Here is a 23,553-nt window from a genome sequence, read left to right on the forward strand (position 1 = left end):
ATTGCCCTTCATTTTGACCGTCTAATCTTTCCTTTGAGCATGTCAATATGTCAGATTTACATACGCTCTTCTTATCATTTATAACAGACCACGCTAATTCTCATTCTAATTCTCAGTTCCCCTGCTGAGTTTGGCCATTGACAGCTGGGCTTCCATGTAAAAGTTGTCTTACTATTATCTGAGCCTTAGGGCTCTGTGATTGACACCCAGCTGTAGAAAATATAGTAGGTCCCCACACAAGATATTCATTTTTAGATTTGTAAATGATTTTCACCGTACTTCACTAGAATCATATGCAGACATTTTGCCTAAAGAGCCGCCTTCAGTGTATTCACTCCCAGCTGCCCATGTCTTTTACCAAAGCCACAGTCAGAACACTTGATCACAATAGATAAACAACAGGGCCTTTCCTGCTGCACACACACACACACACACGCAAACAGACACTCACACGCACTGCAAACTTCACTCTATTCCAACACAGCTCTACAGGATATTAAATCATTATTTTGGAGTATATTACTGTTATTCCAGGCCCAGCAGGAATCCCCATATGTTTCCACGCTAGAGAATGTCTGTCTGGCTGTACTGTCTGGTGTTTTACTCAAACTGCCCCCCCCCCCCCCCCTGTTCTGTTCCATTTCCTCTAGAATTCCTCACCTGCCCGGCTCTGCTTGTCTTGTCTTCCATACACAGACAATACAGAACTAGGCAGACAGCCTATGGCACTGAGAGCTATATGGTAAATCAGCAATGGCCAGGTGCAGACCTGGGTACAAATACATAGGCCTATTCAACCCAGTATCACAGATTATTGTGAAATAGATACAAATTGCTTATTGGAAACTTGTGACCGGCACAAGAAAACATACTTTTTTCCGTGACCAGTACACGATTTTTGTATACAGTGCATTTCAATTACAGATAAAGACAGTAGGTTACTTAAGACAGAAACGATTGGAGGGAGGAAGGGAGGTTGGTTGGGGAGGATAGGTGGGTGTATAATGTGAATGTGTTTGAATCTCATCATGGATAGCTTTATCATTTTTGCTAATTAGCTACTTTCCAACTACTTACTACTTTTGAGCTACTTTTCAACTACTTAGCATGTTAAGTAACTCTTACCCTAACCCCAATCTAAACCATTTAACCTAACTCCTAACCCTTTAAATACTTAGCTAGCATGTTAACTAGCCCTAATCTTAACCCCTAACCTTAACCTCTAGCATAGCTAATGGTTAGCCATCTAGCTAGCATAGCTAACATTAGCCACGACAACTTGGAATTTAAATCAAATTGAAGTTTATTTGTCACGTTCGCCGAATACAACAGTGCTTACTTACCGGCCCTAACCAACAGTGCAATGTTTAAGTAAAAAATAGGTATTAGTTGAACAATAGTAAAGAAATAAGTGAACAGTGAAAAATAACAGTTGCGAGGCTATATACATTAGCGAGGCTATAAACAGGCACCGGTTAGTCAGGCTAGTTGAGGTAGTATGTACATGTAGGTATGGTTAAAGTGACTGCATATATGATAAACAGAGACTAGCAGTAGTGTAAAAGAGGGGTTGGCGGGTGGTGGGTGGCGGTACACAATGCAGATAGTCCAGGAAGCCAATGTGCGGGGGCACCAGTTAGTCGGGCTAAATGAGGTAGTATGTACATGAATGTATAGTTAAAGTGAATATGCATATATGATAAACAGAGAGTAGCAGCAGCGTAAAAGAGGGGTTGGGGTGGGGGACAATGAAAATAGTCTGGGTAGCAACTTGATTACCTGTTCAGGAGTCTTATGGCTTGGAGGTAAAAGCTGTTGAGAAGCCTTTTGGTCCTAGACTTCATGCTCCGGTACCTCTTGCCATGCGGTAGTAGAGAGAACAGTCTATGACTGGGGTGACTGGGGTCTTTGACAATTTTTAGGGACTTCCTCGAACACTGCCTGGTATAGAGGTCCTGGATGGCAGGCAGCTTAGCCCCAGTGATGTACTGGGTCGTACACACTACCATCTATAACGCCTTGCGGTTGGAGGCCGAGCAGTTGTCGTACCAGGCAGTGATGCAACCAGTCAGGATGCTCTCGATGTTGCAGCTGTAGAACCTTTTGAGCATCTGAGGACCCATGCCAAATCTTTTCGTTTCCTGAGGGGGAATAGGCTTTGTTGTGCCATCTTCGCGACTGTCTTGGTGTGTTTGGACCATTCTAGTTTGTTGGTGTTGTAGAGACCAAGGAACTTGAAGCTCTCAACCTGCTCCACTACAGCCCCGTTGATGAGAATGGGGTGTGCTCGGTCCTCTTCCTGTAGTCCACAATCATATTTCTTAGTCTTGGTTACGTTGAGGGATAGGTGTTAATCTGGCACCACCTGGCCAGGTCTCTGACCTCCTCCCTACAGGCTGTCTCTTCATTGTTGTGTCGTCTGCAAACTTAATGATGGTGTTGTGGTTGTGCCTGGCCATGCAGTCATGGGGGAACAGGGAGTACAGGAGGGGACTGAGCACGCACCCCTGAGTGGCTCCAGTGTTGAGGATCAGCGTGGCAGATGTGTTGCTACCTAACCTCACCAGCTGGGGCGGCCCGTCAGGAAGTCCAGGATCCAGTTGCAAAGGGAGGTGTTTAGTCCCAGGATCCTTAGCTAAGTGATGAGCTTTGGGGGTACTATGGTGTTGAACGCTGAGCTGCAGCCAATGAATAGTATTCTCATGTAGGTGTCCCTTTTGTCCAGGTGGGAAAGGGCAGTGTGGAGTGCAATAGATTGCGTCATCTGTGGATCTGTTTGGGAGGTATGCAAATTGGAGTGGGTCTAGGGTTTCTGGGATAATGGTGTTGTGAGCCATTACCAGCCTTTCAAAGCACTTCATGGCGTGTTGAAAATGTCAGTGAAAACACCTGCCAGTTGGTCAGCACATGCCTGGAGCACACGTCCTGGTAATCTGTCTGGCCCCGCAGCCTTGTGAATATTGACCTGTTTAAAGGTCTTACTCATGTCGGCTGCGGAGAGTGTGATCACACAGTCGTCCGGAAAAGCTGATGCTCTCATGCATGCCTCAGTGTTGCTTGCCTCGAAGCGAACATAGAAGTGATTTAGCTCGTCTGGTAGGCTCGTGTCACTGTGCAGCTCGTGGCTGTGCTTCCCTTTGTAGTCTGTAATAGTTTGCAAGCTCTGCCACGTAAGATGAGCGTCGGAGCCGGTGTAGTACGATTCAGTCTTAGCCCTGTATTGGCGCTTTGCCTGTTTGATGGTTCGTCGGAGGGCATCGCAGGATTTCTTAAAAAAAAAAAATCCCACACCTTGAAAGCGGCAGCTCTACCCTTTAGCGATTGTTGCCTGTAATCCATGGCTTCTGGTTGGGGTATGTACGTACCGACTTCCTCGATGCACTTATTGATAAAGCCAGTGACTGATGTGGTGTACTCCTCAATGCAATCGGAAGAATCCCAGAACATGTCCGTCTGTGATAGCAAAACTGTCCTGTAGTTTAGCCTCTGCTTCATCTGACCACTTTTTTATAGATCGAGTCACTGGTGCTTCCTGCTTTCGTTTTTGCTTGTAAGCAGGAATCAGGAGGATAGAATTGTGGTCAGGTTTGCCAAATGGAGGGCAAGGGAGAGCTTTGTACGCGTCTCTGTGTGTGGGTACAGGTGATCTAGAATTTCCCCCCCTCTGGTAGCACATAAAACATGTAGAACTGATTTAAGTTTCCCTGCATTAAAGTCTCCGGCCACTAGGAGCGCCGCCTCTCGGTGAGCGGTTTCCTGTTTGCTTATTTCCTTATACAGCTGACTGAGTGCGGTCTTAGTGCCAGCTTCTGTCTGTGGTGGTAAATAAACAGCCACGTAAAGTATAGATGATAACTCTCTTGGCAAATAGTGTGGTCTACAGTTTATCATAAGATACTCTACTTCAGGTGAGCAAAATCTAGAGACTTCCTTAGATTTTGTGCACCAGCTGTTGTTTACAAATATACACAGACCACCACCCTCCGTCTTACCAGAGTGTGCTGTTCTATCTTGCCGTTGCAGCGTATATCCTGCTAGCTGAATATCCATGTCATCATTCAGCCACGATTCCGTGAAACATAAGATGTGACAGTTTTTGATGTCCTGTTGGTAAGATATTCGTCATCGTACCTCTTCTAATTTAATGTCCAATGATTGTACGTTGGCGAGAGATGTTGACAGTAACGGCAGCTTTCCCACTCACGAATGTGTTATGAAGAAAGAAAATTGTGTAATAAACATGAAATGCGTTGTGATGAAAATCATGTAATACTTTCCCGTGTGCCTGTCACAAATTTATTTTGAATACATAATTAGTGTCTATTTCACAATAAGCTGTGATAGTGGGTCTATTGTATGTATTTGAGGTGTACTTGATTTAACTTGGAGTTTGCACTTTTGGGATTATTCTATTGGTTCCATTGTACAGTACATACAGCTCAAGTTTTCAGGTGGTTTTCTGCCGAGGTCTAGCGACGACTTCTGTGAATACCACTTTACACAATGTTAGTTTGACCCTGGGCCCAAAACAGAGACAACAGTCTGGCTACCACTACTGTACCTCCACCTCAACGATCGAACTCCAAAATCAAAATATGATTCTGCAGTGGTACATTTGGATTCTCCATAGTCATGGAAACCAAAACTCGCTGACTGTGTTTGATGTATGGGCCAGACAGAGTGGCATCTTAAACTGTTTACAAAACCAACTCTGTTTAACCACTCACACTAAATACACAGGCATTTTGCTTTCTGCACGTTTTGTAGATTTTGCTTTCTGCATGTTTATTTCAAAATACAGGGTCACCCAGCACTGTTATGCAACATGCTGTCTTTTTGTTTCTTGTCTTGACAATATCATCAACTATCATTTGTGTGTCCAATTTTTACAGTCTGATGTAGTTTTTAGAGTTTTGTAGCCTGGAATCCCCTTGTTTCGTTATTGTTTAAACTTTCTAAATTCCAGGTTAGAACTTTTTGTAGAACTTGCTGGCTGAGAGGTTTGTTTGTCTCCACTCCGTTATCAGTGGGTACTTTGGTTTAGAGATTGACAGTTGATATCACTGCAGACTCTTGGCTACTTGAGTGATACGACCCAGAGCACTAGGAGGATTTCCTATCTGTCTAAACGCTTCCTCTTTTCAACACCCCTTCATTTCCAGTTCCTATGATCATTATCCTCTGCCTTCTCTTCTATAAATCATTCTCTCCTAATGTGAGCATTGTATTTAACCCAGTTATGGGCAATCAATGTCCAATAATGCTAAATATTGAATCTTATTCTAATGTTTTTATTTCGAATGTGATGAAAAAGTAATGTTGCTGCACAGTGTTTGTATGGATTTTGCCACAAAATAACGTATTTGACCGGCCTCAGAAAAAGGTTAGCTTGACAACAGTTGAAGTATATAGGATACCATGCAGCATATTTCGTTTTGACACTGGGCTAGAAACAGATGGATACAGCATGTTGCAACGTCCATCCTTACCACATGTGTCTGATTGCCAAAGCTACCCATCCTCCTTCTCATTCCTGCTTTGCCGTGCAGACTACATCACTGTGTCTGTGCTCTGAATCTACCCTCTCCCCTCCTTCCTCTTTCTGTACTCCGTAGTTATCTCAGGGTTAACCTCTCCTTCTCTCTATTTATTCTGTATCCCTCATCTAAAACTGCCCTCTCTTTCTCTTTCTCTGCTCTGTAATGTACCTCCATAATTCCCCATAAATGTAACCTCTCTGGTCAGTGCATGCTGGCCATGCTACTCTGTTAGTATTTCACAAGAGACTAACCTCTCCCCTCTCTCTCTCCCCCCTCTACAGACGACGTCTCCGATAGGGCAAGGCCGGCCCGAGTCCCCTATCTACACCAACCTCCAGGAGCTGAAGATCTCCCAGTCCAGCCTGCCCACCCTCCCCTCCAGCACCCCACTGCACATCCTTGGGGACTGGGAGACCCACAAGGACCTCACCGGTAGACACTTCTACTATAACAGAGCCACCGGGGAGCGCACGTGGAAACCGCCCCGTGCACGGGATGCTAGTGGCAGTACCAGTAGTAGTCGGGGAGACCCCCATGGCATGGGAGAGATGGAGGTAGGTAACACACTCCCTGTGCACCCCAACAAAACAGATCCGTATTCCATTGACTGGCATGTTGTAGATGCAGTCAGAGCAGAAGCTGAGCTGTAAGTAAAGAGGGGGAAATAGTTTGGTTTGGATCCAACTGAGGAAGTTTAACCCAGCATGTTGACCCCTGCCACTGATTTACAGTCTACCTAATCTATCTGTATCCTATTGTGTCAACATCTGGGTCGTTCCACGCAATGGGTGCCTTTTGTACATGCAAACTTTTAAGATATTAAAATAACATTCAATTGCATGGAGGATATGTTTAGCCTACGGAAAAACACCTTTTCCCATCTCAGGCAATAAAGTATTTTGAACTAAGAGCATTTTATCTGCACTTGTACCACACTGTCTGTCAACCCTGTTACGGACACTTACTGTATGTAACCTAATTATTATTTAAAAGCATGAGAAATCCAACATTTTCTCATTGATCAAGTATCCCTTGTTCAGTAAACTCATACAGTTTAATATCAAACTGATAAAGTTACGAACAGGGTTGATGCTAACAGAGTTGAGGTTTTAGGTGACGATCGAACATTACTCCTCATGTGGTGAAGCGCATGTCATCAGCTGGTGTTCATGAAATTAAGGATTATACATATGTCCCACACATAATGAAAGTTGTGTCAAATAAAAATGTTCATAACATTAATTGAACAAACAGGGTTGACATGTTGAGCTCATCCACATCAGTCAAAGATGGTTAAACAATTATAAATACAGTGCCTACAGTGCCAGAAAGTGACTTGTTCCACATTTTGTTGTTACGCAGTGGGATTTAATTGTAAAAAAAAATGTCAATGATCTACACAATAAAAATCTAAACATTAGTAAAAAATACAATTTAAAATAAAAAATGAAGAAGAAAAAACATCTTTATTACATAAGTATTTAACCCGCTGAGTCAATACATGTTAGAATCACCTTTGGCATCGATTACAGCTGTGAGTCTTTCCGGGTATGTCTCTAAGAGCTTTGCACAACCGAATTGTACAATATTTGCACATTATTATTTTTAAAGTTCTTTAAGCTCTTTCAAGTTGGTTGTTGATCATTCCCAGACAGCCATTTTCAGGTCTTGCTAACAGATTTTGTAGGCAGATTTAAGTCAAAACTGTAACTAAGCCACTCCGGAACATTCAATGTCATCTTGGTAAGCCACTCCAGTGTATATTTGGCCTTGTCTTTTAGGTCATAGTCCTGCTGAAAGGTGAATTTGTCTCCTAGTGTCTGGTGGAAAGCAGACTGAACCAGATTTTCCTCTAGGATTTTGCCTGTGCTCAGCTCTATTGTTTCATTTTATCCTAAGAAAAATTCCCTTGTCCTTGCCAATGACAAGCATACACTTAACATGATGCAGCCACCATCACAATTGAAAATATGAAAAGTGGTTCTCAGTGATTTGTTTTCTTGGATTTCCCCCTAACATAACGCTATGTGTTCAAGACATAAAGTTAATATCTTTGCCACATTTTTTGCAGATGTACTTTTTTGCCGTTTTGGAATATTTATTCTGTAAAGGCTTCCTTTTTTACACTTTAATTTAGGTAAGTATTGTAGAGTAACTACTATGTTGATCCATCATCAGTTTTCTCCTATCACAGTCATTAAACTCTGTAACTGTTTTAAAGTCACCATTGGCCTCATGGTGAAATCCCTGAGCGGTTTCCTTCCTCTCCAGCAACTGAGTTAGGAAGGACGCCTGTATCTTTGTAGTGAATGGGTGTATTGATACACCAAGTGTAATTAATAACTTCACCATGCTCAAAGGGATATTCAATATCTGCTTATTTTTTTTGTACCTTCTACCAATAGGTGCCCTTCTTTGCAAGGCATTGGAAAACCTCCCTGGTCTTTGTGTTTTGAATCTGTGTTTGAAATTCACTGCTCAACTGAGGGACCTTACAGATAATTGTATCTGTGGGGTACAGAGATGAGGTAGTCATTCAAAAATAATTTTAAACACTATAATTGCACACATAGTGAGTCCATGCAACTTATTATGTGACTTTTAAATCAAATCTTGACTCCTGAACTTATTTAAGTTTGCCATAAAAAAAGGGGTTAAATACAAATTGACTCAAGACATTTCAACTTTTCATTTTAAATTAATTTCAAAAAAACATTTCTAAAAACATGATTCCACTTTGACATTATGGGGTATTGTGTGTAGGCCAGTGTCACAAAATCTCAATCTTCATTTCAGGCTGTAACTCACCAAAATGTGGCAAAAGTCAAGGGGTGTAAATACTTTCTGAAGGCACTGTACGGAAGGCCAAAAAAAGAGAGAAGACTTACTTCCTTTTCCACCATGCTGTTCAGAAGACCCAAACAATGTCACCTGCTGTGAATAATTTAACTTGGTTTAATGGTCCATTATTTTAAAGGGGTAAGTTGTTTGCATAACAGGGTCAAAGCAGCAAAATGACTAGGCTTTTACAATAATGGTGAAACTTGGAGAAATTTGGATTAAGTGGGTTGATATCTCCCTAGAATTTACAAAAGGTTGACAGAGGGACATGTCAAAATGCTGAATTTTGGCACTTTAGCAAGCCTTTATTCATACACAAATTCTGATTTACTGAATTTTCCATATGGTCTATATTAGAGTGCACTTCATTTCATAACAGGCTTTTAAAATTCAATATTGAAATCAACCAACTGCTCTGAAAGGTGGCTGTGGGTCCCAGGTTCAGGTGTTGAGGGTCAAGGTAGTGGTCTGGTGACCGGTCTGGTCTGGCCCAGTGTTAGTCCAGATCCTATTCCATCTCTCTCCCTGTGTTTCTGTAACAGGTGAGAGTGTGACTGTGTTAAATGAAACCAGGACTGAAGTAGGTTTCAGGCTGTAGCAGTACTATATTTAAGTACCAGTTAGACCAAATATTTATGATTCATCAGATGTAATGCCACGGCTGACTGAAGCAAAGAGGGTGTACGTCCCAAATGGCACCCTATTCCTTATTTAGAGCACGACTTTTGACCAGGGCCGTTTTAAAAAGTAGTGCACTAAATAGGGAATAGGATGCCATTTGAAACGCATCCTGTATCTACTCTGCATGGCAGTAGTTTACATCTATATTACCATGGGAAGCATTAAGTACTGTATTTCTAGAGGCATATAGAGGAATAGTCGATTACCACATAACTGTAAAAGTTGTGTTGTGGTAACTGAGGGCAGGGAAGCAAGTTGGTGTTATTTTGATGAGTGGAAATATTTCCTGGTAAGGTAGTAAAATGAGACCGAAGTCCGTAAGAGTGTTCTTAGTTTGGATTTCATGTAGCGTTAGTGCTACAACACTGCCCCCATGAGGTGGTTATGTATTTCAACCAGGGAGGAACTATCAGATTGAGTACTTTGTTTCCAACTTGCCACATGAAATGCTGGGAAATAAACACAAATATCCATAGTTGACCAATGTCTCCTTTTCCTGGGAGCTGTTGCATTTTTTGTGGTGGTTGGGCATTTTCCTTTTTTAATTAAGGTTGTTATTATAGATACTTGCCCACTCTACAGCTGCATCATTGATCATTCACTACTTACTATTCTAAAGGCAAAATGAGCAATTGAGCGTCGGGCCAGTAACCGGAAGGTTGCTGAATTGAATCCCAGAGCTGACAAGGTAAAAATATGTCATTCTGCCCCTGAGTAAGGCAGTTAACCCACTGTTCCCCGTGCGCCGAAGACGTGGATGTCAATTAAGGCAGCCCCCCACACCACTCTGATTCAGAGGGGTTGGGTTAAATGCGGAAGACACATTTCAGTTGAATACATCCAGTTGGACAACTGACTAGGTATCCCCCTTTCAATCAATCAATCAATCAATCGATCTACATATGACTCTGAAAAAATCTCTCTGTTCTCCCAAAATCACAATGGTCTCTCTTTCTCACCCCCCCATGCAGCCCCTGTCTTCCGAGGAGAACTGTCACAGCAGCACATACTCCAGTCAGTCAGACAGTCAGTATGGATCTCCCCCTAGAGGCTGGTCAGAGGAACTGGATGTACACGGACACACCCTCTATGTCTGTGAACATACTCATGAGAAGGTACTGGGGCTCTCCTCTCCTCCGTTGGTTTCACTCTCTCCATTTCTCTGTCACTCCTTCCAGGGCTAAGGTTGTTATCATGGGTTAATGGGGGAGGGTATTTGGTATTTATAAGGATCCCCATTAGCCGCTGCAAAAGCATCAGCTACTCTTCCTGAGGTCTACATGAAACATGACATAATACACAGTAAAGGACATTATTAGTCAAGGACTGAAATGCATACATTTAAAACACCACACACAGTCCACATATCAGTACATACACACAAAATCTAAGTCTAATACATAGTACAGTGCAAATTACAATACAATATATACAGTACCAGTCAAACGTTTGGACACACCTACTCATTCCAGAGTTTTTCTTAATTTTTATACATTGTAGAATAATAGTGAAGACATCAAAACTGTGAAATAACACAAATGGAATAATGTAGTAACCAAACAAGTGTTAAACAAATCAAAAGATACAGTTGAAGTCGGAAGTTTACATACACCTTAGCCAAATACATTTAAACTCCGTTTTTCACCTTTCCTGACAATTTAAAAATTCCCTGTTTTAGGTTAGTTACGATCACCAATTCATTTTCAGAATGTGAAATGTCAGAATAATAGTAGAGTGATTTCTCTCGTTCTGCCCCTTAACAAGGCAGTTAACCCACTGTTCCTAGGCCGTCATTGAAAATAAGAATTTGTTCTTAACTGACTTGCCTAGTTAAATAAAGGTAAAATAAAAAAATATATTATTTCAGCTTTTATTTCTTTCATCACATTCCCAGTGGGTCAGACGTTTACATACACTCAATTAGTATTTGGTAGCATTGCCTTTAAATTGTTTAACTTGGGTCAAACGTTTTGGTTAGCCTTCCACAAGCTTCCCACAATAAGTTGGGTCAATTTTGGCCCATTCCTCGTGACAGAGCTGGTGTAACTGAGTCAGGTTTGTAGGCCTCTTTGCTCGCACACACTTTTTCAGTTCTGCTCACAAATGTTCTATAGGATTGAGGTCAGGACTTTGTGATGGCCACTCCAATACATTGACTTTGTTGTCCTTATTAAGACATTTTGCCACAACTTTGGAAATATGCTTGGGGTCATTGTCCATTTGGAAGACCCATTTGCGACCAAGCTTTAACTTCCTGACTGATGTCTTGAGATGTTGCTTCAATATATCCACATCATTTTCATCCCTCATGATGCCATCCCTCATGATGCTGCCACCCCCGTGCTTCACGGTTGGGATGGTGTTCATCGGCTTGCAAGCCTCCCCCTTTTTCCTCCAAACATAACAATGGTCATTATGGCCAAACAGTTCTATTATTGTTTCATCAGACCAGAGGACATTTGTCCAAAAAGTACGATCTTTGTCCCCATGTACAGTTGCAAACCGGAGTCTGGCTTTTTTATGGTGGTTTTGGAGCAGTGGCTTCTTCCTTGCTGAGCGGCCTTTCAGGTTATGTCAATATTGGACTTGTTTTACTGTGGATATAGATACTGTTGTACCTGTTTCCTCCAGCATCTTCACAAGGTCCTTTGCTTTTGTTCTTGGATTGATTTGCACTTTTCGCACCAAAGTACATTTATCTCTAGGAGACAGAACGCGTCTCCTTCCTGAGCAGTATGACGGCTACGTGGTCCCATGGTGTTTATACTTGCGTACTATATTTTGTACAGATGAACGTGGTGCCTTCAGGCGTTTGGAAATTGCTCCCAAGGATGAACCAGACTTGTGGAGGTCTACATATTGTTTTTTGAGGTCTTGGCTGATTTCTTTTGATTTTCCCATGATGTCAAGCAAAGAGGCACTGAGTTGGAAGGTAGGCCCTGAAATACATCTACAGGTACACCTCCAATTGACTCAAATTATATAAATTAGCCTATCAGAAGCTTCTAAAGCTATGCCATTATTTTCTGGAATTTTTCAAACTGTTTAAAGGCACAGTCAAGTTAGTGTATGTAAACATCTAAGCCACTGGAATTTTGTTAGTGTATTATAAGTGAAATAATCTGTCTGTAAACAATTGTTGGAAAAATGACTTGCACAAAGTAGATGTCCCAACCGCCTTGCCAAAACGATAGTTTGTTAACAAGAAATTTGTGGAGTGGTTGAAAGACGAGTTTTAATGACTCCAACCTAAGTATATGTAAACTTCCGACTTCAACTGTATGTTATATTTGAGATTATTCAAAGTAGCCACCCTTTGCCTTAATGACAGCTTTGCACACTCTTGTCATTCTCTCAACCAGCTTCATGACGTAGTCACCTGTGTTAGCAGTTGATGTTTTTCTTCAATAACACAGACCCCAAAGCAAATCAGGGGGAGAAAAATAGGTTTATTCAAAGAGAACAAATCATAGATGTTATGCTGGAACGTAGATGTTCATTCTTCCCTGTCCTCAGTGATTCCCCACAGAACAAAATGACAAGATGTAATTTATAACCCTCCAACCTAGCCTGTGGTTGACCAATTACAATTCCTTGCAGTAAAATTGTGCCAATGGCCTAATAACAAGTATCCTGTTTCAGGCTCAATGGATAGACGATTCAGAACAATGAGATCTTGCCACACGTAGCTATGAGTCAAGGACTGAAACTCCTACACAGATTCTAACCAGATGTTGAACTGAAAACCACAATTTATATTGATTGTTAATTCCCTATTGTCCTCTAGTCCTCTGCGTTGTGTATTATCTTAAAACATTTTTACACCTGGAATGCATTTCAATTTACAGATGTGCCTTGTTAATTTGTGGAATTTCTTTCCTTCTTAATACGTTTGAGCAATATCAGTTGTGTTGTGACAAAGAAGGGGTGTATACAGAAGATAGCGCTAATTGGTAAAAGACCAAGTCCATATTAAGGCAAGAACAGCTCAAATAAGCAAAAAGGAATGACAGTCCATCATTACTTTAAGACATGAAGGTCAGTCAATCCAGAAAATTGAAAGAACTTTGAACATTTTCAAGTGCTGTCGTAAAATCCATCAAGGACTATGATTAAACTGGCTCTCGTGAGGACCTCCACAGGAAAGGAAGACCCAGAGATACGTTCATTAGAGGTAACTGCACCTCAGATTGCAGCCCAAATAAATGCTTCACACAGTTCAAGTAACATACACATCTCTACATCAACTGTTCAGAGGAGACTGCGTGAATCAGGTCTTCATAGTCAAATTTGTATTTTTTTTTTATTTAACCAGGCAAGTCAGTTCAGAACAAATTCTTATTTACAATGACGGCCTACCCCGGCCAAACCCGGATGACGCTGGGCCAATTGTGCGCCGCCCTATGGGACTCCCAATCACGGCAGGATATGATGCAGCTTGGATTCGAACCACGGACTGTAGTGACACCTCTTGCACTGAGAAGCAGTGTCTTAGAACATTGCGCCACTCGGGGTGGCGGATTTCTGCAAAGAAACCAATACTAAAGGACATCAATAATAAGAAGAGACTTGCTTAGGCCAAGAAACACGAGCAATGAACATTACACCAGTGGAAATCTGTCCTTTGGTCTAATGAGTCCAAATGTACAATTTTTGATTCCAACCGCTGTGTCTTTGTGAGACGCAGAGTAGGTTAACGGATGATCTCCGCATGTGTGGTTCCCACCGTGAAGCATGCAGGAGGATGTGTGGTGGTGTGCGGGTGCTTTGCTGGTGACATGGTCTGTGATTTATTTAGAATTCAAGGCACACTTAACCATTATGGCTACCACAGCATTCTGCAGCGATACGCCATCCCATCTGGTTTGGGCTTAGTGGGACTATCATTTGTTTTTCAACAGGACAATGACCCATAACACAACTCCAGGCTGTTTAAGGCTATTTGACAAAGGGGACTGATGGAGTGCTGCGTCAGATGACCTGGCCTCCACAATTACCCGACCTCAACCTAATTGGTTTGGGATGGTTTGGGATGAGTTGGACCGCAGAGTGAAGGAAAAGCAGCCAACAAGTCCTCAGCATATGTGGGAACTCCTTCAAGACTTCATTCATGAAGCTGGTTAAGAGAATTCCAAGAGTGTGCAAAGCTGTCATCAAGGCAAAGGGTGGCTACTTTGAAAAATATATTTTGATTTGTTGAACACTTTTTTGGTTACTACATGATTCCATATGTGTTATTTCATAGTTTTGATGCCTTCACTATTATTCTACAATGTAGAAAATAGTAAAAAATAAAGAAAAACCCTTGAATGACTAGGTGTCCAAACTTTTGACTGGTACTATAAATTATGGCTGTGTCTCTTCACAGTCCCCTTTGTGTGGTGTTCTTTTATCGTAAAAAAAAAACTGGTTTTATTGCTAGCTTGAGTTATTTGGTGTTGCAGAGAGCTCCATGTAGTCATGGCTCTATTTAATACTGTGCGTTATCCCACACATACCAATGGGAGGACTGACTGTGGGGATTTTGGGTTGTTGATTTCTCTTACTTGATCGAGAGAACATTTCTTTACTTCTTTATTTGAAACTTTCTACCATCTACAATCCGTTTTCCGGTCATCATCGATAACCCATTGCTCTGTATTTTTACGGTGTATTATTGTCCACATGAATTATGAAACTGTGTTCAGTGCTCATTCGAGTTTGTTTGTAGTGGATAAAGCACGTGGACGAGCAGGGGAGGCCGTACTACTACAGCTCAGACGGCTCCAGGTCTGAATGGGAACTACCCAAAGTAAGTCAACAGATTTTAATGTCTTTAATTTATTTGTATGGGCAAATTCCTAACTTCCACATACAGTGCCTTGCAAAAGTATTCGGCCCCCTTGAACTTTGCGACCTTTTGCCACATTTCAGGCTTCAAACATAAAGATATAAAACTGTATTTTTTTGTGAAGAATCAACAACAAGTGGGACACAATCATGAAGTGGAACGACATTTATTGGATATTTCAAACTTTTTTAACAAATCAAAAACTGAAAAATTGGGCGTGCAAAATTATTCAGCCCCTTTACTTTCAGTGCAGCAAACTCTCTCCAGAAGTTCAGTGAGGATCTCTGAATGATCCAATGTTGACCTAAATGACTAATGATGATAAATACAATCCACCTGTGTGTAATCAAGTCTCCGTATAAATGCACCTGCACTGTGATAGTCTCAGAGGCCCGTTAAAAGCGCAGAGAGCATCATGAAGAACAAGGAACACACCAGGCAGGTCCGAGATACTGTTGTGAAGAAGTTTAAAGCCGGATTTGAATACAAAAAGATTTCCCAAGCTTTAAACATCCCAAGGAGCACTGTGCAAGCGATAATATTGAAATGGAAGGAGTATCAGACCACTGCAAATCTACCAAGACCTGGCCGTCCCTCTAAACTTTCAGGTCATACAAGGAGAAGACTGATCAGAGATGCAGCCAAGAGGCCCATGATCACTCTGGATGAACTGCAGAGATCTACAGCTGAGGTGGGAGACTCTGTCCATAGGACAACAATCAGTTGTATATTGCACAAATCTGGCCTTTATGGAAGAGTGGCAAGAAGAAAGACATTTCTTAAAGATATCCATAAAAAGTGTCGTTTAAAGTTTGCCACAAGCCACCTGGGAGACACACCAAACATGTGGAAGAAGGTGCTCTGGTCAGATGAAACCAAAATTGAACTTTTTGGCAACAATGCAAAACGTTATGTTTGGCGTAAAAGCAACACAGCTCATCACCCTGAACACACCATCTCCACTGTCAAACATGGTGGTGGCAGCATCATGGTTTGGGCCTGCTTTTCTTCAGCAGGGACAGGGAAGATGGTTAAAATTGATGGGAAGATGGATGGAGCCAAATACAGGACCATTCTAGAAGAAAACCTGATGGAGTCTGCAAAAGACCTGAGACTGGGACGGAGATTTGTCTTCCAACAAGACAATGATCCAAAACATAAAGCAAAATCTACAATGGAATGGTTCAAAAATAAACATATCCAGGTGTTAGAATGGCCAAGTCAAAGTCCAGACCTGAATCCAATCGAGAATCCAACCTCACTGAGCTCGAGCTGTTTTGCAAGGAGGAATGGGAAAACATTTCAGTCTCTCGATGTGCAAAACTGATAGAGACATACCCCAAGCGACTTACAGCTGTAATCGCAGCAATAGGTGGCGCTACAAAGTATTAACTTAAGGGGGCTGAATAATTTTGCACGCCCAATTTTTCAGTTTTTGATTTGTTAAAAAAGTTTGAAATATCCAATAAATGTCGTTCCACTTCATGATTGTGTCCCACTTGTTGTTGATTCTTCACAAAAAAATACAGTTTTATATCTTTATGTTTGAAGCCTGAAATGTGGCAAAAGGTCGCAAAGTTCAAGGGGGCCGAATACTTTCGCAAGGCACTGTATATTGAATCATTGACATAAATGCACGACTAAGAAAAAATTGTACTCGAGTGTAAATGAGGATTTGTCCCAGAATTACTTCTACTAGTGATCATCCAATTGGGGAGAATCTAAATTGCATACTCCTCGCATCCTTTCTCCTTGCCTCCTCAAATCCCATTGGAGGAGAAAGCCAGAGGGGAGGGACCTCTGGCTTTCTCATTTTATGGGTTTTGAGAAAGAGGTGAGGAGAGCGGACGCTAGGAGTATGCAATTGAGATTCTTCCTTGATTTTTGTTTTGCCTCGTATGACTCCACTACCTACTTCTTGGTGCGTCAGTCTATTTCCTCCTCTGTGATCTAGTCATCAGTCTCTGTATTTTCACTTTAACTGGTCTGGACACCTGTAGTCCATTGATGGAGCAGAGGTTGTGTCCTAATGTACCTGAAAGTGACTTAGTGGCTAGTTTCTTTCCTGTAATCGTGTTGGTTAAGCGGAGATCAGACGAGTAGAGAATAGGCATTAGCGTTCATTTGGCTGGCCAACTGACGGGCTGAGTGGACACACGCAGGGATGCAGGCAGACAAACAAGTAGATAGGCTGGGTGTGGCGGTATCCTTTAGCAACCCTGGAAGAAGACAGTGGGGGGCGCCTTCTGTCTGAAAGGGATCCTACTGATGGGTGACTGATGATACGCTGGGCCATCAGAGGAGAGGTATGAAGAAGAGATACTGGATACATCCCCAAGCCACGCCTCTTCTAGGACCTTTACTCTGTTGGTGTTGTTGTCAGTGGATAACGGTCCAGGTTTACCTGGACCTCTTTCTGTCACCCTCGCCCACCCTCTTTCTCTCTCCCTTCCTCTGACTTTCTTCACTGCCTTCCCCTTCGCTCTCTTTTTCTCACTCCCTTTCTCTCACCCTCCCTCTCACTCCCTTGCTCCCTCCATCCAGTACAATGTGTCCCCTCAGCCAGGTGATCCCCCCAAGAGTCGTAGCCTGGAGAGGAAACTGTCAGACCCCATTGTCCTGACCAAGTGGAGACACAGCACCTACGTACTAGACCTCAGCGACAAGGTACTGTAAGACCACATGCTCTGTCTGTGTGTATCCTACATTCCAGTTCTATCGGCAACTCTGTTTACATGCAGGCAGTGTTTACTCCTGTAACCACTAGGGTTTGGGTCAATTCCACTTTAATTTAGTCAAATACAGAAGTAAACTGAAATTTCAATGCTTTTCAATGAATTTACTGAATTGAATGGTTCTGACACCAACCCTGGTTGTCACCAGTTACCACTTGTTTTGATGCTGTAAATAAGTTTGACGCTGCTCCGTAAGAGTGTTCTTGAACCCTATCTTAGCCATCTGGTCAGTAGTTTGTCTGGTCAGCACAACAGGTGGTCAGTCTGGCCAGTATGTTGTCACTTTGCATGCTCTTGGCCTTGCTTGGGTCTCAGTGAGTTATATTAATTCTGTGTGGGTGTGAAGAGGATAAGAGTCATACGAGGTAATCCACTAGCTACTCCTCTCATTGACAAATCCAAGTTACACGCGATAGGCTAAACCATGCTTTCAAAGCATTCTCTTTGGGACTAGTCCATTGATTCAATTGTACCTGGATAAGTGAATCAGATGCAGCCTTAGTATTTGATCTTATTTCCGTTACAGTTCTTTAAAAAAAAAACTCAGGCACTTTGGCTCTGGCCATCACATGGGGAAAGTTTGTCACTCTCTTTTCCGTGGTAAAGTTAGTATCCTCCGCTCTCACGCCTCCCCCTTACCCCGCCTCCACCAATTCAGAGCGGAAAGGATAAATGCTGATTTAAACCTATTGCTGATTTAAACCAGAAATGCAGAGTATGAGGTTTTCACAAAATTCTATTTCCCTTACTCAATCAAATGTGCTCTCTCTGTGTGTGTCAAACCAAATATTTTAGAGAATACCTTGGACTATTATCTGAATGTGCAACGAAGCCTTTAAACAAACAAACCTCTTTCCTTTTTAGTTGACATGACCACTTCACAATAACCGACAGTAGTTGTATTGGCATAACTAGTTAGAAATCCTTTGGCAATTTGAAGTCAGATACCCCGCCTTAAGTACCCAAGTACGATGAAGGATTTTTGCTCCAGATCCTTGATTAATTTTCTCTTCCTGACTAACTAACCATAAATCTAAACATATCTTCTCTAGTTTACATCATCATCATGTTGACCTTGTTCTTTATCATTTTGTCTGTATCATTGTGTAGGAGTGTGGGCCTACATTCCCCAAGCTGAGTTCTCCTGACTTTGACTCCTGCCCCTCATCTCCCAAGCACCCCTCAATCGTCAGTATTCCCTGGCTTTCGCTCCACAACATGCAACATCCATCCTTTCTCTATGCATTGCTTTTACCCATCATCCTCTATCCTCTGCATCCATCTTTCTTTCTCTCCTGCATGTGTCCTTTCTGTTTCTCCTATCTGCTACCATAGCCAAAGTCCATTCTACTGTCCAATAGTTTAGTTTATGGTGAATGTTTCTCTGTTAGGGTAATGTCTTTCACCTTTTGGGACAACTGATCGCAAACTGTTTGAATCAGTAGTTTGTGTCTGTGTCATACCACCCTCTACTGCTGGTACAAGGAACGACGTCTGTCACCCCTTTCCCTACCCCATTTCCTCTAGCACTTTTTGTGTGTGTGAGTACATACACTGAGTGTACAAAACATTAGGAACACTATTTCCATGACAGACTGACCAGCTGAATCCAGTGAAAGCTATGGTCCCTTATTGATGTCACTTGTTAAATCCACTTCAATCAGTGTAGATGAAGGGTAGGAGACAGGTTAAAGACAATTGAGACATGGATTGTGTATGTGTGCCATTCAGAGGGTGACTGGGGAAGACAAAAGATTGAAGTGCCTTTGAATGGGGTTTGGTAGTAGGTGCCAGGTGCACCGGTTTGAGTGTGCCAAGAACGGCAACGCTGCTGGGTTTTTCACGCTCAACAGTTTCCCTTGTGTATCAAGAATGGTCCACTACCTAAAGAACATCCAGCTAATTTGGCACAACTGTGGAACGCTATCGACACCTTGTAGAGTCCATGCCCCAACGAATTGAGGATGTTCTGATGACAAAAGGGGCTGCAACTCAATATGAGGAAGGTGTTCCTAATGTTTTGTACACTCAGTGTATGATTGTGTTAGTGTGTGCTTAAGGCACGAGCCTTATTATGTTGTTACTCTTTTTCTGTATCTCACCTGCCGCTGGCTGTTTTTCCTCTCCCCTGCTGTGTGTGTGTGTGTGTGTGTGCACTGCAAAAAGTGAAAGTGAAGTAAGCCAAATATAAGTGATAATTCACTTAAAATTGTTATAATTTGTGTGTGTATATACAGTATATGTATTTTTTTTTAAACCAAGCTAAATTCTTTAACGTCATTGGCAGAATTGGGCTCCCAGGTAGCGCAGCGGTTCAACCTCTCTGGGATATGTGGGACTGAAGCGTCCCACCTCGCCAACAGTCAGTGAAAGTGCAGGGCGCCAAATTCAAAACAACAAAAATCTCATAATTAAAATTCCTCCAGTATTTTACACCATTTTTAAAAATGTTACCCCCTTTTTCTCCCCAATTTCGTGGTATCTAATTGTTGTAAGTAATTACTATCTTGTCTCATCGCTACAACTCCCGTACGAGCTCGGGAGAGACGAAGGTCGAAAACCATGCGTCCTCCGAAACACAACCCAACCTTACCGCACTGCTTCTTATTAACACAGCGCGCCTCCAACCTGGCTACCTTGGTTAGCGCGCACTGCGCCCGACCCGCCACAGGAGTCTCTGGTGCGCGATGAGACAAGGATATCCCTACTGGCCAAACCCTCCCTAACCCAGACGACGCTGTGCGTCGCCCCACGGACCTCCCGGTCGCGGCCGGCTGCGACAGAGCCTGGACGCGAACCCAGAGTCTCTGGTGGCACAGCTAGCGCTGCGATGCAGTGCCGTAGACCACTGCGCCACCCGGGAGGCCATTTTACACCATTTTAAAGATACAATTCTCGTTAATCTAGCCACAGTGTCTGATTTCCAAAATGCTTTACAGCGAAAGCACCACAAACGGTTGTTAGGTCACCACCAACTCACAGGGAAAAAAAATTCCAGCCACAGAGAGGAGTCACAAAAAGCACAAATAGAGAGAAAATTAATCACTAACCTTTGATGATCTTCATCAGATGACACTCATAGGACTTCATGTTACACAATACATGTATGTTTTGTTCGCTAAAGTGCATATTTATATAAAAAAAACTCATTTTACATTGCCGCGTTACGTTCAGTAGTTCTAAAACATGCGGTGATTGTACAGAGAGCCACATCTATTTACAGAAATACTCATTATAAATGTTGATGAAAATACAATTGTTATACGTGGAATTAGAGATATACTTCTCCTTAATGCAACCGCTGTGTCAGTTTTCAAAAACACTTTACGGAAAAAAGCAAACCATGCAATAATCTGAGTACAGCTTTCAGACAACAAAGCAGCCAAAAAGATATCCGCCATATTGGGTAGTCCACATTAGTCATAAATAGCATTATAAATATTCACTTACCTTTGATCTTCATCAGAATGCACTCCCAAGAATCTCAGTTCCACCATAAATGTTTGTTTTGTCCATCATTATGTCCAAATAGCTTCTTTTGTTAGGGCGTTTGGTAAACAAATCCAAACGCGCGTTCAGGTCCAGCCGAACATTGGACAAAAAAGTTCCGTTACAGCCCGTAGAAACTTGTCAAACTAAGTATAGAATCAATCTTTAGGATGTTTTTAACATAAATCATCAATAAGGTTCCAACCTGAGAATTCCATTGCCTGTAGAAAAGCAATGGAACGAGAGCTAACTCTCTCATGACCGCGCCTCAGAGCCTGTGGCAATCTGTTAAAAAAAACTACAAGCCTCAGATTTCCCACTTCCTGGTTGGATTTTTCTCAGGTTTTCGCCTGCCATATGAGTTCTGTTATACTCACAGACATCATTCAAACAGTTTTAGAAACTTCAGTGTTTTCTATCCAATACTACTAATAATATGCATATATTAGCATCTGGGACAGATTAGCAGGCAGTTTACTCTGGGCACCTTATTCATCCAAGCTACTCAATACTGTCACCAAGAAGCTAAGGCACTGCATCTCAGTGCAAGAGGTGTCACAACAGTCCCTGGTAGGAATCCAGGCTGTATCACATCCGGCCGTGATTGAGGGGATAGGGCCGGGGTAGGCCGTCATTGTAAATAAGAGTTTGTTCTTAAGTTCTAACTGACTTGCCTAGTTCAATAAAAACAATTGTCTATATATTTACCTACAAAAATTGTTAATACGTTTATTTTATTCTTATTTCAAGATATTTTACCTTAAGACAAAAAATATCTTGAAATAAGAAATTACTTTTATAAAATATTTGTTAAGTTAAAATAAGCAAAATGATCTGCCAATGACTTTAGATAAATTAGCTTTGTATGAAAAAACAACAACATTTTCAGTGAATTATTATAAAATACGATATTTAGGCTTGCTTAGATTTCATATTTTTTTGCAGTATGTGCGTGGTGTGTTTGTACTACCTGGGTCTGACTATGTTTGTCTCCTGTTTATCTCCCTCCACAGCCCTCTGAGAAGTGTGGAGTCCTCAACGTCACCAAAATAACTGAGAATGGCAAAAAAGTCAGGTAGAGAACATACATTATAAAGATCTTGTAGATTAGAAAATGTTATCATTCTTTTATGAGGAAATTGGAGGATAATACAGAATCATACAAACAAAACGATAAATACATATTTTTTTATTGATTCTTTGTTGAAATAATGGACAGGCTGATGGTTGATAAATGGTTGGGACGTGGTTGATAAATAGTTGTGTTCTGACTTGGTTGATGGTTAATAACGGGCTGTGTTGTGAAGTGGTTGATGGTTGGTAAATGGTTGTGTTGTGAAATGATTCAAACAGAAAGAACTGGACATCGTCGTGGACGGTGCTACAGGGCTCCTCGCTGCTCTTCGCTAAAGGACAGGGGAGTGGCACCAGCTGGGTACGTATCCCATCAGCCGCCTTGTTAGGAACCATCTTGGGTGACAGAATGTGGCAGAGTTTGTACAGTTGAAGTACATTTTTGGATTAAAAAATACATAAATTTGAGCTAATTGCCTCCCCTTCTTTTCCAATAACCTGCAGGATTCTTTTTACCTCAAAAGGAGGGTGGTAGTTGGAGTGCCTTATAACTACCTGGCTGGCTGTCTTTCTCCATTTAGTAGTAGTACACCATACCTCTTCCTATTTGCTCTTTCATCAGTCTGTGACTCTTTATTTCTCATTTGCCATCCTTCCTTCCCTCCCTCTTACCTCTCCCTCTCCTTCCTCCTCTCCTCTTTCCTCTCCTCATCCAAAGTCCTACTACCGTAGTGGCTCCATCCCTGAGCTGCTGCTCACTCTGCTGGCCAACTGGAAGCGTTCGGTCAAGCCTCGCCCAGCTGTCTCCTATGTCCACTCTGTCCATGAGCGTTCCAAGGCTGCCACTGTATGTCTCCTCTGTCCCTGTGCATGTCTCCCATTTGTCCCTCTGCCTGTCCATCATCCTCACATTGTCCTATCCCCTGCCTGCTGCTCATAACGTCATCTGATTGGGTGACCAAGGGGGTGTGAGGGAACTTTGAGTTTCAGGCATGCGCTCACTCTGGATTATTTTTCCTGCTATCATGATAAGAATATTGAATCGTCTTGATTGGTTGACCCAGTTTGCCTGAGAGGGGATGTTTGTAAAAACTAAAAGAGTGTTCCAAAGAATGAAGAATACATGATTGAGTTTCTATTTTTAAAACAATATATGAAAAAGAAAATAGAGGAGCTGTTTCCTAAATAAAGGTGGTGTAAAAATGCATACGATAATACAGTGCTTTAAAAAAATGTGATAAATATGCTAACAATTTAACTTCACAATAATACAGCTTGTAACACAGTGGTGTGAATATGATCATCTGTGTTTATCTTCAAGTAGATCTAGCACTTAATAACTCATGTATAACTATAACTAACT

The 23,553-nt window shown here is 41.9% G+C and overlaps 1 protein-coding gene across 6 annotated transcripts in view; it reads left to right on the forward strand.

Annotated features, from left to right (window-relative positions):
• Nucleotides 1-23,553, forward strand: part of LOC110490021 (rho GTPase-activating protein 12) — a 90,976-nt gene that overhangs the window by 55,921 nt on the left and 11,502 nt on the right. For 2 of the 6 annotated variants that reach the window (XM_021563101.2, XM_021563102.2), the window contains exons 3-10: nucleotides 5,822-6,094; nucleotides 10,034-10,177; nucleotides 14,773-14,853; nucleotides 17,437-17,559; nucleotides 18,738-18,815; nucleotides 22,130-22,191; nucleotides 22,470-22,551; nucleotides 22,909-23,037. In XM_021563101.2, the coding sequence (XP_021418776.2) occupies nucleotides 5,822-6,094; nucleotides 10,034-10,177; nucleotides 14,773-14,853; nucleotides 17,437-17,559; nucleotides 18,738-18,815; nucleotides 22,130-22,191; nucleotides 22,470-22,551; nucleotides 22,909-23,037 (972 nt within the window). The remainder of the gene's footprint in view (nucleotides 1-5,821; nucleotides 6,095-10,033; nucleotides 10,178-14,772; nucleotides 14,854-17,436; nucleotides 17,560-18,737; nucleotides 18,816-22,129; nucleotides 22,192-22,469; nucleotides 22,552-22,908; nucleotides 23,038-23,553) is intronic. The other 4 variants (XM_021563103.2, XM_036944305.1, XM_021563104.2 and 1 more) reach the window with 4 other exon arrangements.

The sequence above is a fragment of the Oncorhynchus mykiss genome, chromosome 15 (genome assembly GCF_013265735.2).
Source record: "Oncorhynchus mykiss isolate Arlee chromosome 15, USDA_OmykA_1.1, whole genome shotgun sequence".
Taxonomy (NCBI): domain Eukaryota; kingdom Metazoa; phylum Chordata; class Actinopteri; order Salmoniformes; family Salmonidae; genus Oncorhynchus; species Oncorhynchus mykiss.